The sequence below is a fragment of the Camellia sinensis genome, chromosome 9, assembly GCF_055761805.1.
Source record: "Camellia sinensis isolate YWXY chromosome 9, ASM5576180v1, whole genome shotgun sequence".
In the NCBI taxonomy this organism is placed as follows: Eukaryota; Viridiplantae; Streptophyta; class Magnoliopsida; order Ericales; family Theaceae; genus Camellia; species Camellia sinensis.
Window position 1 is genome coordinate 99,634,217 of NC_138969.1, and position 18,943 is coordinate 99,653,159.

General features: G+C 37.8%; 1 protein-coding gene across 2 annotated transcripts in view; it reads right to left on the bottom strand.

The window, feature by feature from the left end:
• LOC145798705 (uncharacterized) overlaps window positions 1–18,618 on the bottom strand; it is a 51,273-nt gene extending 32,655 nt beyond the window's left edge. The window contains exons 1-3 of one of the 2 annotated variants that reach the window (XM_082887364.1): window positions 18,386–18,603; window positions 17,815–18,012; window positions 8,710–8,856 (exon numbers count right to left, since the gene is read on the bottom strand). In XM_082887364.1, coding sequence (XP_082743490.1) covers window positions 8,767–8,856; window positions 17,815–18,012; window positions 18,386–18,451 — 354 coding nt within the window. In that variant the 5' untranslated portion in view covers window positions 18,452–18,603 and the 3' untranslated portion in view covers window positions 8,710–8,766. Of the gene's footprint in view, window positions 1–8,347; window positions 8,857–17,814; window positions 18,016–18,385 lie in introns of those variants that run through there. The other variant, XR_014340133.1, reaches the window with a different exon arrangement.
• Between the last annotated feature and the right edge of the window lie 325 nt (window positions 18,619–18,943).

Below are 18,943 nucleotides of genomic sequence, written 5' to 3' on the forward strand. Positions count from 1 at the left end.
CTAGTTCCGTAAGTTTTCACAATTTACATTGGTCCCTCCTGAGGTGTTTGAGGTGTTCCCCGAGCCTTCTTGTGACTGTTACTCGATTTTGGCCACTGATGGCCTATTTTCAAGCTTAAGTGTGAAAAAAGTGCATTTTTTGACTTAGATTTCAAACCGGGAGCCCCGTGCTAGTTCCGTAAGTTTCCACAACTTACATTGGTCTCTCCCGAGGTGTTTGAGGTTCCCTAGGCCTTCTCAAGACAGTTACACAATTTTGACCCCTAATGGCCTATTTTCAAGCTTAAGTGTGAAAAATGGGCCTTTTTCGACTTAGTTTTCAATCTGGAAGTCCTGTGCTAGTTCCATAAATTTTCCCAACTTACATTGGTCCCTCCTGAGGTGTTTGATGCGTTTTCGGGGCCTTCAGATTTTCCACGATTTTGGCCCGCGATGGCCTATTTTTAAGCTTAAGTGTGAAAAAAGTGCATTTTTTGACTTAGTTTTCAAACCAAGAGTCCCGTGCCAGTTCCATTAGTTTCTACAATGTACATTTGTCCCTATCGAGGTGTTTGAGGTTTTGCCTGGGCCTTCTCGTGACAATTACACAATTTTTGCCCCCGATGGCCTGTTTTCAACCTTAAGTGTTTGAAAAGTGCATTTTTTGACCTTGTTTACAAACCAGGAGTCTCGTGCTAGTTCCGTAAGTTTCCATAACTTATATTGGTCCATTCTTAGGTGTTTGAGGTGTTCCCGGGGGCTTCTCGTGATTGTTACACAATTTTGGCCCTCGATGACCTATTTTCAAGCTTAAATGTGAAAAAAGTGACTTTTTTGACTTAGTTTTCAAACCGAAAGTTCCGTGCTAGTTTCGTAAGTTTTCACAACTTCCATTGGTCCCTCCCGAGATGTTTAATGTGACTATTAGACTATTTTGGCCCCTGATGGCCTATTTTCAAACTTAAGTGTGAGAAATTTGTCGTTTTGGACTTAGTTTTCAAACCGGGAGTCCTGTACTAGTTCCGTAAGTTTCCACAGCTTACATTGGTCCATTCTAAGGTGTTTGAGGTGTTCCCGGGGGCTTCTCGTGATTGTTACACAATTTTGGCCCTCGATGACCTATTTTCAAGCTTAAATGTGAAAAAAGTGACTTTTTTGACTTAGTTTTCAAATCGAAAGTTCCGTGCTAGTTCCGTAAGTTTTCACAACTTACATTGGTCCCTCCCGAGATGTTTGATGTGTTCCCTGGGCCTTCTCGTGACTATTAGACTATTTTGGCCCCTGATGGCCTATTTTCAAACTTAAGTGTGAGAAATTTGTCATTTTGGACTTAGTTTTCAAACCGGGAGTCCTGTGCTAGTTCCGTAAGACTTAGAAAATATGAAGAAGAAGAACTCCGAAAATATGAGGAAGAAGGAATATATTTCTGTTATATTCAAAACTTCTTATCTTACAAGACCAAATGACACTCCTTATATAGGAGATATTACAAACATCATCATAACCCATTATATGCCACTTACATATTATATATTACCACTATCTACCACTATCATATTATATACATGCCACTATCTACCACCAACACCACTATCATATTCTATACATGCCACTATCTACCACCAACACCACTATCATATTCTATACATACCACTATCTACCACCAACACCACTATCATATTATATGCATGAACACAATTTCCAGCACTCCCCCTCAAGCTGGTTTGAAGATATCTTCCATAGCCAGCTTGCTAGTCAGCTTATCAAATTGCTTCTTGTGTAGTCCCTTCGTTAGCACATCAGCTAATTGTTCACCTGTTGGAAGGTAGGTCATACAGATTATGCCAGCATTGATTTTCTCCTTGATGAAATGTTTATCCACTTCTATATGTTTTGTGCGATCATGTAGAACTGGATTATGAGCTATAGATATAGCTGCTTTGTTGTCACAATAGACCTTCATAGGTGTCGGGTGAGAAAGCTTTAATTCTTCAAGAATTCTTTTAATCCACATTACTTCACAGATTCCATGGGCAACAGCTCTGAACTCTGCTTCTGCACTACTTCTAGCTACCACATTCTGTTTTTTACTCCGCCATGTAACTAGGTTCCCACCTACAAAGGAGCAGTATCCGGATGTTGATCTCCTGTCTGTAACACTTCCTGCCCAGTCTGCATCTGTGTATACTTCAACTTGAAGATGTCCATGTTTCTTGAATAGTAAGCCTCTCCCTGGAGTTCCTTTCAAATATTTTAAGATCTTATAAATGGCCTCAAAGTGCTCTGCCCCTGGTGAGTGCATGAACTGACTTACCATGCTGACTGCAAAGGCAATATCAGGCCGCGTATGAGACAAGTAAATCAATTTCCCTACAAGTCGCTGATATTGTTCTCTCTCTTTGACTTCTTCAGCCTTAGCAGCTTGTAACTTCAAGTTAGGCTCGATCGGAGTCTCCACCATCTTACAACCAAGCATACCTGTTTCTCCAAGGAGATCAAGAACATATTTTCTCTGATTAACGAATATACCTTCCTTGGATCTTGCAAATTCCATTCCGAGGAAATACTTGAGGGCTCCCAGATCCTTAATGTGAAATTCTTTTGCGAGTTTCTCTTTGAGGGCTGCTAACTCTGCTTCATCATTACCAGTTAAAATGATGTCATCAACATAAACAATCAAAATTGCAATTTTACTGTTTTTTGAATGTTTATAAAATATTGTGTGATCTGCTTGACTCTGCGAGAAGCCACAACTGATAACTGCCTTCCCAAAGCGTTCAAACCACGCTCTTGGTGATTGTTTGAGTCCGTATAATGACTTGTTCAATCTGCATACTCTGTCACTTCCAAGTCTCTGCTCAAATCCCGGCGGTAGGCTCATGAACACCTCCTCTTCAAGATCACCATTGAGAAATGCATTTTTAATGTCAAGTTGATGTAGAGGCCAATCTGAATTTACTGCAAGAGATAACAGTACTCTGATGGAATTTATTTTAGCAACAGGAGCAAACGTCTCCTGATAGTCGATCCCATAAGTTTGAGTGAAGCCTTTAGCTACCAGTCTCGCCTTGTATCTCTCAACGCTTCCATCTGCGTTACATTTTATCGTAAACACCCATTTACACCCAACTGTTTTCTTGTCTTTGGGTAGATCAACTATCTCCCAAGTACCACTTCTCCTTAAAGCATTCATCTCCTCCATGACTGCTAATTTCCAATTCGGATCATCCAATGCTTCCTGTATATTCCTTGGAACAAACAAGTGTGAAATCCTAGATGTGAAAGCTCTATGGTTTTTAGACAGTCTTTGATAGGAGAGGTAATTTGCAATAGGATGTTTAATGCAATTTCGGACACCTTTCCTAATTGCTATAGGTACATCAAGGTCGGAAATAGAAGGAATAGGATTACCTAAAATTTCGATGCCAGAACTCGGGTGGACATTCGGGTCATTAGGATGGACATTCGGGTCATTATTTCTCAGATGAAATCGCTTCCTAGTATAAACCTGAAGCTCAGGATTTAGATCATTTTGTAGTACTTCTCCCCCTAAACAAGAATCTTCTTGACTAGGCACCATAGAACTTGGTTCTCCTAAGTGATCATTATCAGACAGATGTGGTTTTTGTGTAGGATAAATGACATTGGGGAGCGGGATAGAAATATCCCAAAAACGGTCTTCTACTCCACTTGTCTCCCCCTGAAGAGAAGTGTTGGGAAAATAGGATTTTGTTTCCACAAATGACACATCCATACTCACATGAAATTTCTTGTTTTGAGGATCGAAGCACTTATACCCCTTTTTGTTTGAGGAATAACCCAAAAAAACACATTTTATAGCACGGGGGTCAAGTTTTGAACGAAATTGACTGGGAACATGAACATAGGCAGTACATCCAAAAACTTTGGCGGGTAAATCAGAAAACAACCTCGTGTCAGGAAAAAAAGTTTTGAGACAATCAAAAGGTGTTTTGTTTGTTAACACCTTTGTAGGCATCCTGTTTATCAAATAAGAGGCTGTTAAAATTGCTTCACCCCATAAATATTTAGGAACATGCATGTAAAACATTATAGCACGTGCTACTTCAAGTAGATGTTTATTTTTTCGTTCTGCAATGCCATTTTGTTGAGGGGTATCCCGACATGTAGATTGATGAAAAATCCCATTTTTTTCCAAAAACTCACCCAACTGCTCATTGAAATATTCTGTTCCATTATCAGAATGTAAAATACCAATTTTGGTTTGAAATTGGTTTTCAATCATATTGTAAAAATTTGTGAATAAATTTTTCACGTCAGATTTTTTATTCATCAAATAAATCCAACATAAGCGGGTATGGTCATCAATAAATGTAACAAACCATCTTTTACCAGAAAGAGTAGTGATTTTAGAAGGGCCCCAAACATCACTATGAATCAAATAAAAAGGTTTTGAAGCCTGGTAAGGTTTTGGCAAATAAGTAGAGCGATGAAATTTTGCAAAAATGCAACTTTCACAATGAAAAGAAGAACAATCAATCCCTTTAAATAATTCTGGAAATAAATGTTTCAGATAAAGAAAACTAGGATGTCCTAGCCTATAGTGCCATAGCATTATTTTTTCTCGAACAGAGATTGAACTGGTACTATTAAAGCTCTGAGCTTTTTTATTACTAACAGGTACTTCATCAAAGTAGTAAAGACCTTCAAGCATCCTAGCACGCCCAATCATCATCCCCGAGTTCTGGTCCTGAAATTCACAATGAGATTCAAAAAATGTAACACGACAATTAGAATCCTTAGATAGTTTACTGACAGACAAAAGGTTACAGGCTAAGTTGGGGACGTGAAGAACAGCATTGAGATTAATTTTCTCAGTTAGTTTAATAAATCCTTTTCCTGCAATAGGTGAAAAACTACCATCGGCTATTCTGATTTTGTCATGACCAGAACAAGGGAAATAGGTACTAAATAAATGGGAAAAACTAGTCATGTGATCGGAGGCACCGGAATCTATGATCCACGGAGAGAAGTTTAGGCAAGAGAAGGCTTTAGGATTTCTACCTGTTTGTGCCAACAAAACACTAGGAGTACCGGTTGAGGAGTTGGATTTTATCAGCTTTAAGAGTTGATCAATCTGCTCTTTGTTGAAGGGACCTGAATCGGCTTCATTAGCGGTAGGAAAGCCACGATTCTTCTCTCCTTGTTTGCTGCTTTTCCAGTTGGCAGGTTTGCCATGAATCTTCCAACACGTTTCGCGTGTATGGCGAGGCTTGTTGCAAAAATCACACCAGACCCGTGGCTTATCATCAAACCTGCGCTGGTAACTTGCAGCCTTGTTGGCCGCAGCATCGCTAATTAAAGCAGAAATTTCAATTGATTCACCATTACCTTTTTTCTTAAGCATGACGCTCCTTCGGCTCTCTTCCCTTCTGACTTCGGCAAATACTTCGCCAATGGATGGGAGAGGAGGTCTGCCAATAATTCTTCCTCGCACTTCATCGAACTCAATGTTGAGGCCGGCAAGAAACTTGTAAATACGGCTGTCTTCCACAGTTTTCTTGTGGTGGTTGCAGTCGTCAACCGATTTCCATTCGTATGTGTTGAAGATGTCAAGATCCTGCCACAACCTTTTCAACGAATTGAAATATTTGGTGACGGAATCATCTCCTTGACGAATCTCTCCCAACTTCAAAGTTAATTCGAAAACTTGAGATTGATTTCCTAGGTCAGAATACATCTGACTAACATTATCCCACAATTCTTGTGCAGTAGTATAGCACATGTAATTAGAGCTTATATCCTCCTCCATGGAATTGACCAACCATGTCATAACCATAGAGTTTTCAGCGTCCCAATTGTCGAACAACGGATCATTAACAGCAGGAGCCTTCTTGTCACCAGTGATGTAACCGATCTTTCCTTGCCCACGGATATACATCCGGACAGATTGTGACCAGCGGAGAAAATTATCACCATTTAGGCGGATGGTGGTGATTTGGACAGAGTGAGAGTTGGACGTTTTCACCGGAATGGCAGCGGCAGGGGTTGAAGTGGTTCCGGACGTGACTTCCGACATGGCTATGACGGTTTTAGGGCTGCTGTGTTTTTTGTGGCTCTGATACCAACTTAGAAAATATGAAGAAGAAGAACTCCGAAAATATGAGGAAGAAGGAATATATTTCTGTTATATTCAAAACTTCTTATCTTACAAGACCAAATGACACTCCTTATATAGGAGATATTACAAACATCATCATAACCCATTATATGCCACTTACATATTATATATTACCACTATCTACCACTATCATATTATATACATGCCACTATCTACCACCAACACCACTATCATATTCTATACATGCCACTATCTACCACCAACACCACTATCATATTCTATACATACCACTATCTACCACCAACACCACTATCATATTATATGCATGAACACAATTTCCAGCAGTAAGTTTCCACAGCTTACATTGGTCCCTCTGGAGGTATTTGAGGTGTTCCCCGTGCCTTCTCGTGACTGTTACACGATTTTGGCCCCCGATGGCCTATTTTCAACTGTAAGTGTGAAAAAAGTGCATTTTTCGACTTAGATTTCCAACTGGGAATCCTGTGCTATTTCCATAAGTTTTCCCTACTGACATTGGTCCCTCCCGAGGAGTTTGAGATGTTCCCTAGGCCTTCTCGTGACTGTTACACAATTTTGGCCATCGACAGCCTATTTTCAAGCTTAAATGCGAAAAAAGTGAATTTTTGGACTTACACTTTTAAAACCGGGAGTCCCGTGCTAGTTTCGTATTTTCAATAACTTGCATTGTTTCCTCTCGAGGTGTTTGAGGTGTAGTCGGGCCTTCCCATGACTATTACACGATTTTGGCACATCGATGCCTATTTTCATGCTGATGCGTGAAAAAAGTGTCGGTTTCGACTTAGTTTTCAAACCGGAAGTCCCGTGCCAATTCCGTAAGTTTCCACAACTCACATTGGTTCCTCCCGAGGTGTTTGAGGTATTCTTTGGGCCTTTTCGTGACTGTTACACGTTTTTTGCCCCCGATGGCCTATTTTTAAGCGTAAGTGCGAAAAAATTATCTTTTTTGACTTAGTTTTCAAATCGGGAGTCCTGTACTAGTTCCATAAGTTTTCACAACTTACATTGGTCCCTCCCGATGTGTTTGAGGTGTTCCCCGGTCTTTCTCATGACTGTTGCATGATTTTGGCCCCCGATGGCCTATTTTCAAACTTAAATGTGAAAAAAATAACTTTTTCGACTTAGTTTTCAAATCGGAAGTCCCGTGCTAGTTCCGTAAATTTTCAAAACTTATGTTGGTCCCTCTCGAGGTGTTGGTGGTGTTCCCCAGGCCTTCTCATGATTGTTACACAATTTTGGCCCCCGATGGCCTATTCTTAAGCATAAATGTGAAAAAAATGAATTTTGTGACTTAGTTTTCAAACCAGGAGTCCTGTACTAGTTCCGTAAATTTCCACAGCTTACGTTTAGTCCCTCCTGAGGTGTTGGAGGTGTTCCCTGGTCCTTCTCGTGACTGTTACACGATTTTGACCTCGAATGGCCTATTTTCAAGCTTAAGTGATTGAAAGTTCATTTTTTGACATAGTTTTCAAACCGGGAGTCCCGAGCTAGTTCCGTAAGTTTCCACAACTTACATTGGTCCCTCCCGAGGTGTTTGAGGTGTTCCTCGGGACTTCTCGTGACTGTTACACAATTTTGGCCCCCGATGGACTATTTAAAGCTTAAGTGTGAAAAAAGTGTCTTTTTCGACTTCAGTTCATGAATTCAGAATTAAATGCATACCTAAAGTCTTCAAGAACACTAATTCTAGCAATTTCTTAAATTGTATTCCTCAATTCTTCAATTCTCAAGCAAAATTCCAAGCTTCCAAGCTCTTCTCTCTAAAATTGAGTTTCCTCTCTCCAAACTTAATTGTCGGCAGATTTTTGTGTCTAAATGAGATTAATTAACATTTCTCATAGATTAGCTTAGGGCCTTAATTAGGGATCAAGTTAGTTAAATAGAGCTTAAGACTAATTAATCAAGGCTTAATTTAATTGATTTAATCAAACTTCTGACGTCATTAATCAAACTTCTGACGTCATTAAGGCCTTCAATTTCAGATTATAGCCGAAATCACAACAGATATTCCTACGGTTAACGGATATGAACCTAAAAATCATATTAAACACATAATAAGCATTCAAATTCACACAAAGCACTTAAATAACATTCAAAACCAATGATTAACAGGGTTGTCACAAGATCAATATTGCTTACCAACAACAAAATGTTTACTGGATTTTATAATTTAGAATGGGAAAAGTGGATAATCAAATTAAAGTCACACACAGCTCCATAAAAGACAACTTTGAGGGCAGAACTTAATTTATATGACACAAAATACAACAATTATTTCGTTGTGGTGATAAAAATACCTATACAAGAATAGTAAATATAAGTTGGATGCTAGAAGCGCACAAGGACCAAGCTTTCCTTCTACCACACGCTAGGTCAGATAAAAATTTCCACAACAAAATGTTTACTGGATTTTATAAATCATAATGGGAAAATTGGATGACCAATTTAAATCACACAGCTCCATAAAAGACAACTTTGAGGGCAAAAAACTTAATTTGTATGACACAAAATACAACAATTATTTTGCTGTGGTGATAAGATACATATACAAGAATAAGTAAATATAAGTTAGACGCTAGTAGTGCACAAACCTTCCTTCCCAACACCCCAGGTCAGATAAAAATTTCCACAGTGTGAAATAGCTTGGTCTAAGCAATATCATTTGTCAAGCGCTTGTGCTGGTTGTAATGCATCTCCAAGAAGACCTTTGAAGCCCTGTCAACTGTTTTACGCCACGTCTACATGAAAAGAAAAAAAAAAATAGTAATCAATAAAATGAAGAAATAAATAGAGGCAATTCACAGTTAAACATTAAGTTGACATTGAACTGCTACAGTTCACAATAATTTAATGAATCTCAAGGTGTAAATAGCAACTATTCCAATAGTTGATGAAATCATGATAGTGATGGAGTGGCGGCAGTGATGGCGTACCACAGCCAATCCTACTATCTAATGTAATGACAGTCACATGCTGGTGCAATCAGCATGACAACGATAATGATATAAATCAAAAGAAAACGTGTACTTTCAAAATTTCAATCTCTTTTAACTATAAGTAAAATGAATTTTACCTAACCAAAAAAGCAAAATGAATTTTCTATCTGATTTCTAATCTCACCCTTCCCAAAACACTTGATGTAGTAGGTATGTGCTCTAGGTCTTATCAATTTTGATTCTTTAGGATTAAAGTCTTGTGAGTGTATACAGCCTTCCGTTTGCATGCTGACCAACACCTAGGTTTAGTTTTTCCTAAAGGAAGCCTTTATTATTAACTCCATTCTTACATTGTGCTAATCTAACATGTATCGCCCTTAATACTAGCCATGCTTCGCCGTGGAAAAAATCATAGCAGCCACTCTATGGGAACATTTACTCTGGTGAAAGTTTCCTGCAGTTGAAATGCAAAATGTCATGCTTTTTGGTAACTATATAGTGCCATTCCTAGAGAACAAAATCTACGTATATCCCATGATCTACGTATATCCCAAATTTTAGTTGACTTGTATAAATCCTTCTTAGCCAGGCTTAAAATATAACCCTAATAAGCCCTCATCTATAAACAGGGTTTTATTTCACATCTTTTGGTCAAATGACTATTGCAGTAACATTTCAAATAAAAAATTAATTTGACAATGCTAAAGATCTAGTGATTCAGATAAAGTGCTAATGCTTCACACTTAAAATGTTGTTTGGCACTTGAATAAGGTCTAGAGGAGATTTAGCCCTCAAAATGGAAAAGAATTTGCTTAGGATTGATAACATAACATGACAGAGATTATGAATTGTTCATTTTATTCAATTAAACCAATATGAATTTGCATTATGCCAATCAATTCTGTAATCAATATAATAATCAATTAGACACACAAAAGGATTCCCTTCTTTTTTTTTCCTTCTTCTTCCTGTCGAAAATCAAAACGGACAAAACCCACAGGACCTCGTAGCCAACCAATTCACCATTAGTAAGGGAAAAAAAAGAAAAAGAAACAACCCAACCCTAACCCAGTTCATGTGCCTTAGGTGTTGAATCCTAAAACTTGTTAGCGTGTTTCTTATACCACTGGAAATCGGTGATGTTTGTTCCTGAATGGTTGGTAGAGTATCAAGCATCCATGATACTCTATGAATTCACCACAAATTAAACGCGATCCACCACTGACTAGGAAATTGCCAAAACAAACTTGAAATGTATTAAAGTGATGTAAAACGCATATTAATCAATTGATAGTGCAAGCGAATATGGATGCTTCTCTTATTTGACAAATTTATTTTGGTTACAACTAGTTTAATTCTCCTCCTGTACGAAATTGCTAGTCCATTTTAACTATTCCAAACATCCCAAAAAAATCATCTATGTTTTTTTTATTTATTCTTTCTTTCAATTTGTAGGGAAAAAAATACATTATTTATTGACCCTACTAGAAGGCATAAATGCTGAAAATTGACAAACAGTTGGGGATGGAACGAGTATTTATAAATGAGATGACTTGAAGACCAATCCCATACAAAATCCAATTTAAAACCACCTTAGAATTTGCAAAATCGTTGGCCACTACTCGAGCCATGAAAATCCCTAGAGATTGGGTGTCTGCTTCCACTTGAGATCTCAGTTTTTTAATAGATTGGGTGTCTGCTTCCACTTGAGATATCAGTTTTTTAATAGATGGAAACAAAGTTGATTGAAAACTCACAATTTTCATACAATGGAATATTTTTTCTTTCAAGCTTGTCCCTTAGCTATCCTTCAAGTCAAAAGTTTTCCTATAAAAAATTGGATATATTGCGGCCAAGATTTTTCTTTATACGTAGAATTATTGGAAGATTTAATTAGTTTGATGATCTGTCAGCATTATTAGTGGCTAAGATTGAGGAAATCTATAGCTAATAGATCATTATTTGGTCCCACGATTTTAGGGGATTCTAGTAGTCTGTTATCAAATTTGTAGATAAAAGTTTCCTGTTTTATTGCTTTCTGTTTTAGATAAGTTTGATTCCATTCTAGGTAAGTTGTAAATATCCCTATAAATTAGATGAGTATTATCATCTATAAAAGGGTGAATGTAATCCTTTATTTGATACAGTGGAATATTAAGTTTTTCTTCCACAACAACATGGTATCAGAGCATTCTCTGAACCCTAATTCCCTCATATGACCAAATACGGCAGAAGTGACTCTTCCGTTTCCCAAATCACCTCCAATCAAGAAGCCATGGCTTCCAGCAACAGTAGTGCAGATAGTAACCTCATGCCCATTACAGGACACAAACTGAATGGGAACAACTATCTCCAATGGTCCCATTCCGTAATGATGTTCATATGCGGAAAGGGAAAAGACGATTATCTCAATGGAGTTGCTGCCAAACCAAACAAGGATGATGAGAAGTTCAAATTCTGGAATTCTAAAAATAACATGGTCATGTCATGGCTCATTAATTCCATGACAAATGACATTGGAGAAAATTTTCTTCTCTACGGAACAGCAAAGGAGATTTGGGAAGCTGCTAAGGAAACGTATTCTAACAATGAGAATACATCTGAATTGTTCGAGGTGGAAAGTGTTCTCCATGACTTCCGCCAAGGAGATTTAATGGTGACTCAGTACTTCAACACACTCAACCGCTACTGGCAACAGCTGGACTTGTTAGAGGAGCACAATTGGAGCTGTCCTGATGATGGAATCAGGTATAGACAGATTATTGAACGGAAAAGAATATACAAATTTCTGATTGGATTAAATAAGAATCTCGATGAAGTCCGAGGGAGAATCTTAGGATCCAAACCACTGCTGAATATCCGAGAAGCACTTTCAGAAGTTCGTAGAGAGGGGAGTCAAAAGAAGATCATGATGGGCTGCTCTCAAGAATCTGTGACAAATCTTGAGAGCTCAGCCCTTGTAGTTGGAGGAAATCCATACAACAACAATGACAACAGACCAAAGAAAGGACGGCCATGGTGTGATCATTGTCGACGTTCTGGTCACACCAAGGACACTTGCTAGAAAATCCATGGTAAACTTGCAGATTGGAAGCCTTCCCGGTTTGCCAGTGACAAAGAAGGACGGGGCAATCTCGTCGCGGTGGATGAAAAACCATCAATCGAACCCATTCCCTTCAGCAAGGAACAACTAGAAGTATTACAGAAACTGTTCAGCCAATCATTGCCTGCCACTGCCCCCACTGTGGTTGGTATCGGTTCCTTGGCACACAAAGGTAATTTCTTAAGTGCTCTCAATGTTAAAAAGGAGAAGCTAAGTCCATGGATTATAGACTCAGTGGCATCGGATCATATGACTGGAGATGAGAAAATTTTTTCTACTTATAGTCCATGTTCTAAAAATTTAACTGTCAGGATAGCCGATGGTTCACTCTCAAAGGTTGCTGGTACAGGTTCTGTTAGAGTTTCAGAAAACATCACACTTGCCTCAGTTCTTCTTGTGCCAAATTTAAATTGCAATTTACTGTCCATTAGTAAACTCACTCGGGATCTCAATTGTGTTACTAAATTTGGCTCAAATTTGTGTGAATTTCAGGTCTTGGACTCGGGGAAGATGATTGGCAGTGCTAAGATGTGTTCGGGGCTCTATTTTCTCGAGGTTAATGATCCTTTTCAAGGAGCAACTCACCAATCTGATTGTTCAGTGTCCAATAGTCCTAGTTCTTTTTCTGTTAGTCGTTCTAATCATGATAGTGCAATTATGTTGTGGCACTATAGGTTAGGTCATCCAAATTTCTTGTATCTTGAGAAGTTGTTTCCTTCACTATTCCATAATAAAAATCCAAATGAGTTTCAGTGTGAGATTTGTCAATTTTCTAAACATGTTCGTAACTCTTATCCCAATCAATCCTACAAAGCATCTCAACCCTTTTCAATGATTCACAGTGATGTATAGGGTCCATCTAGAATCAAGAATGTTACTGGTTCTAGCTGGTTTATTTCCTTTATTGATGATCACACTAGACTTACATGGGTCTTCCTCATGAGAGAAAAATCAGAGGCAAGTCAGATTTTCAAAAACTTCAACACCATGATCCAAACACAATTCCAAGCAAAAATCCAGATTTTGAAAACTGACAATGCCAAAGAATATTTCAAATCCATCCTTAATGATTATCTCTTGAGTCACGGTATAGTTCACCAAAGTTCCTGTGTGAACCACTCCTCAACAAAATGGAATTGTCGAAAGAAAAAACAGGCATCTTCTAGATGTTGCACGCTCCCTTATGTTCTCTACCCATGTACCAAAATTTTTCTGGGGTGAAGCCATTCTCACTGCAGCATATCTCATAAATAGGATGCCATCTCGTATTCTCAACTTCCAAACTCCCTGTCAACTCCTACTTCAGTCCTTTCCCAATACTCGTCTCATCTCCACTATCCCCTTCAAAGTTTTCGGGTGCTCAACTTTTGTTCATGTCCATCAACAACACAGGGATAAACTTGATCCTAGAGCCCTTAAGTGTATTTTTCTTGGGTACTCTCCAACTCAAAAGGGATATAAGTGCTACTCTCCGGTCACTAAACAGTACTATTACTCCATGGATGTCACCTTTTTTGAGTACCAGCCTTATTATCCCAAATCTGATATTCAGGGGGAGCCTAATTTTGTCCAGGAATACCAGCTTTGGGATATTGAAGAATCATCTCACCTTTCTCCTAATTCTGACCAATTTTGCTCATCACTGAATCCTAAATCCATTCCTCTTCAACATCTCTTCCTAGAAACTCTTTCTCAAGCTCAAACCAACAATCTGCCTATTCCTATTAATCCACCTCAAAATCTGGACACTATTCAATTAACAAAGAATGATGAGTTGATTACCTACTCACGGAGCAGAAGGAACCAAAAGGAGATGGAACAACAAGCATCTCCTGAGCAAGCCCAAGAATCTGATCCAAGTCCTAGATCAAGTGAAGATCCATCAGGTAACTCTAATCCCGAGACTTCACATAGTGAGTTAACTAATGATGATAGTGATATTCCTATTGCTGTGAGAAAAGGTGTAAGATCATGCACAAAACACCCTATATACACATTTGTGTCATATGAAGGACTGTCACCAAAGTTCAAATCATTTGTTGCCAACCTCGACAACATCCAGGTTCCCAATAACATACAAGAAGCCCTTGGCTCACCTAAGTGGAAATCAGCCGTGTATGAAGAAATACATGCGCTTGAAAAGAATGGAACCTGGGAAATCTCAGAATTACCAACTGGAAAACGTCCAGTAGGCTGCAAATGGATATTCACAGTCAAATATAATGAAGATGGGAGTATTAATCGATTCAAGGCACGGCTGGTTGCAAAGGGATTCACCCAATCATATGGAATCGACTATGAGGAGACATTTGCCCCTGTAGCCAAGTTAAACACAGTTCGGGTTCTACTATCTTTAGCTGCAAATCTTGATTGGCCTCTTCATCAACTAGACGTCAAGAATGCCTTCCTAAATGGAGACCTAGCTGAAGAAGTTTACATGGAAATTCCTCCAGGATTTGAGACACAAACTACATGCAACAAAGTTTGTAAACTTAGAAGATCTCTATATGGGCTCAAGCAATCTCCAAGAGCCTGGTTTGAGAGATTCACAAAGGTAGTTAAGAGGCATGGCTATTCTCAATGTCAGACGGATCATACTCTATTTGTTAAACACTTTCCTGTAGGAAAACTTGTTGTCCTCATTGTATACGTGGATGACATAATTCTAACAGGAGATTATGAGGAGGAAATCTGCACTATCCAAAGTCTTCTAGCTACAGAATTTGAAATCAAGGACCTTGGGAATCTCAAATACTTCCTAGGCATGGAAATCGCAAGGTCAAGAAAGGGAATCTCTGTCTCCCAAAGAAAATATGTCCTGGATCTCTTAAAAGAGACTGGAATGCTCGGATGCAAGCCGGCTGATACTCCTATGGATTCAACAACCAAACTAGGAACTAAGGAAAATTGTGCACCAGTGGATAAAGGCAGATATCAAAGACTTGTTGGTAAACTTATATACCTATCTCACACCCGACCAGATATCGGTTTTTCTGTTAGCATGGTAAGTCAATTCATGAATAATCCAAATGAAGAACACATGGAGGCAGTGTATAGAATCCTAAGATACCTAAAACTAACACCAGGTAAAGGATTATTTTTTGAGAAGAATCAAAGAAGAGATATTGAAGTATTTAGTGATGCAGATTGGGCAGGATCAGTACAAGACCGAAGATCTACTTCAGGGTATTGCACATATGTGTGGGGTAACCTTGTTACATGGCGAAGTAAGAAGCAATCGGTGGTGTCAAGGAGCAGTGCATAAGCTGAATTCAGGGCAATGGCACATGGCATTTGTGAGGGACTATGGTTACGAAGGTTGCTAAAGGAATTAAAAATTTCAGATGAAGAAACTATGAAAATGTTTTGTGATAATCAGTCAGCAATCAGCATTGCCAAGAACCCAGTACAGCATGATAGAACAAAACACGTGGAGATTGATCGACATTTCATAAAGGAGAAGATAGAAGAAGGGACAATCAAGATGATGTACGTGCCCACATGTCTGCAAACAGCCCGAGAAAGACGTTTGATGATCTGAGTTCCAAGCTGGGGTTAATAAATATTTACCGTCCAGCTTGAGGGGGAGTGTAGAATTATTGGAAGATTTAATTAGTTTGATGATCTGTCAGCATTATTAGTGGCTAAGATTGAGGAAATCTATAGCTAATAGATCATTATTTGGTCCCACGATTTTAGGGGATTCTAGTAGTTTGTTATCAAATTTGTAGATAAGAGTTTCCTGTTTTATTGCTTTCTGTTTTAGATAAGTTTGATTCCATTCTAGGTAAGTTGTAAATATCCCTATAAATTAGATGAGTATTATCATCTATAAAAGGGTGAATGTAATCCTTTATTTGATACAGTGGAATATTAAGTTTTTCTTCCACAGCAACAACTTTTATTTAGATTTGACTTGCTTTCATATGTATTTTTTCTTCTCTGATTTTGCTAAGCAGTCAAGTCACACAAGGAGGGTTCTTTCCATTCTAGTTGCTCCCAATATGGATTATTATTTCTTCTATGATTTTGCTAAGCAACACAAAGGAGGAATAAAATGATTGATATTTGCTCCCAATAGGTATTATTTCTTCAATTGTGATGTTGGAGCTAGTCCTCCTAGGCATTTGTACATCAACTTCTTAACACACCAAAATCCCATCCAATCAATTTCCATTTGATTCAAATTCTTGTTAGCCCTCCAACACATAGGAGAATATAATGATTGATGTTGGCCCTCCAGTACTACTAAATCAATAACAGCCTAAGTTTTCTAATCCAAGATTAAATAGTCTAAGAATTCAACATGACCAGCCTTAAGACAACCAACTTTATTTTGTTCATGTTGTATCTCAAGGGGGAATAATGAAGGAGCATTTTCCTCTTCCTAGTAGATAAAATCTAGAACGAGACACAAGGAGAAATCCCGGGCAAAAATTACATACGAGGGAAAAAGGCCAAACTATACATCAACCCATAAGCTAAATTCTTCCAGCAAATCAATCAAGAAACAAAAGAAAGAGATTCCTAATAGTATTTATCAAAAAGAGAGAGAGAGAGAGAGAGAGAGAGAGAGAGAGAGAGATTCCTAATAGTAATCCAAAAAAGGGCTCAATATCAAATGTTTCGACTCCAAAATAAAAACTACACCTCCATTAAAGATTTTCCTGTTGTGCTCCTAGATGCATCACCAAAAACAAATCACTGAAGACTCCGGCCCATTTCTTTCTTCCTCTTTCTTCTTCCCTCCTTTTTTTAATAAGTAAATATATTAGAAAGGTGCCAAAAAAAGGAGCACAGTCACCACTTTACACCGGCTATGTTTGATTTCGGTTTGGATTAGGCAGATAGGATACCCCCGAATGTGTAAGCCAGTCGAAGGCATTTTAGTCATTCACATGCAAAAGTACCCCTAGGACAAAATAATCCCTCATATGTAGGTAAAGGGGTCACGTGGGATTAGCTATTCTGAGCAACTTTTGCAGTACCAAATGTGGGATTATTTATGAAACAACACAAGGATGAGGAGTCACAAGTCACTACATCTTAGTTGCCAACTTCATATGTAAATGGAAATACAGCATGAGTTACATCAGACAGATCAGTAACAAAGACACATATGCTTCCACAGTCCACCATTAACAGTTGGCCTCTGAAAACTCCCACTAATATAAAAGCCAACATAACTTGATCATTCATTTAAGAATGGAAGTCAATGGCTTTCATGAATGAAATAAATAGACTTCGTTATCAAAAAGAGGGCAAAGCATGTTGTTCTTCTCATGCAATATATATCTCGAGCTTTTTTTCTCTTGCTAAAAAAATAAAAAACAGAATTCGATGTACATCATGTACTAAGCTCTTAAATACTTAACACTGATAATTAAACAGCCAAGACATAGATAAAAGATACTTGCAAACTGCCTTCAGACACAAAGAAAGAAAGAGAAAAAAAAAAAAAAAAAAAAATCAATGAAAAGGAAACCACAGTGCAATCAATTTCAGAGTTGGGAATTTACGAGATTACCAGAATGTTCTACGAGAATTTCACACAAATTCTACAGATACAAGTTGAGAATTCAAACAACTAAATTTGGCACAATTAATATGTATATATGTAAATATATAGCACATATTATGTATGTAAAATTACTAACCTTGTCAATTGTGGCGAAAATGGACATGTTCTTGAAATCCCTGGACCTGAGCCGTGACCTCCCAATCCCCAGCCGCCGAATCAGCGCAGATGACATCCGGGTGGATACCGCCACAGCAGGAAGAAGCGATTTCCTCTCAACCAAACTGGCCCGACGGCTTAAGGAGGAGGAGGAGGAGGAGGAGGGGTTCTCACGGTACTGCTCATCATCATCATCAATCACAAAAAAAAACCAATTCAGTAAAATTCATATTGTTATTGTAGTAAAGACACATAATCAGATCAACCCAGAAAAGAGGAAAGAAAATAAAATATCAGATCAATCATTATTGGTTGGATTGAAAGGTGTGTAATAATTTCAAAAACAAAAAAATAAAAAATCTTGATACTACAAATATATATATATATATATATATAATTCATGATCAGAACACCTATAATGATTTTGGTTCTCATAATTTAATTTCTGAACATTTTTTTCATTTTTTTCCTAGAAAATTGTTCGTTTGGGGGAAAATAAAAATTGACAAGATTTTTTAAGAGAGAGAGAGAGAGAGAGAATGGGGGCATACTTGGATCCATATCGGTGCTAACAAGCTGCAACACAACATTCCTTCCGATCTTGTCGGTGAGAGCATCCAAATGTTTTACAAGTGTCTCCTTCAAGTCTTCCTTGTGCTTGTTCCTCACAGTCACCACTGCTCACAGTCTCCTTCAAGATTTTTTAAGAGAGAGAGAGAGAGAGACAGGAGGATAAAAAATGCAAGGGGAACATTTGTCTCCGTTGCAATTTTGTGAGAGAAATGTGCCGTTGGGTGGGGGCGGTGGTGAATATAGCCGTTGTCCAAACACACCCCTAAAAATTCTAATAACTAAACTCTTTTGAAATTGTAATTCTAATAAAAAAAAAATTTAAAATTCTTTTCTAAATGTATAATTAAACACACAATTCAAAATTTAATTTAAAATTTTTTTCAAAATTTATAACCAAATTCTTTTTAAAATTTTATTTAAAGAAAAATTTTAAAAAATATTTTTTTATTTTATGTTTTAAAATCATGATTTTATTTTTTAAAATATTTAATTTTTTTTTTAATTTCAAAAAAAATTTGGATGGCCATATATATCTA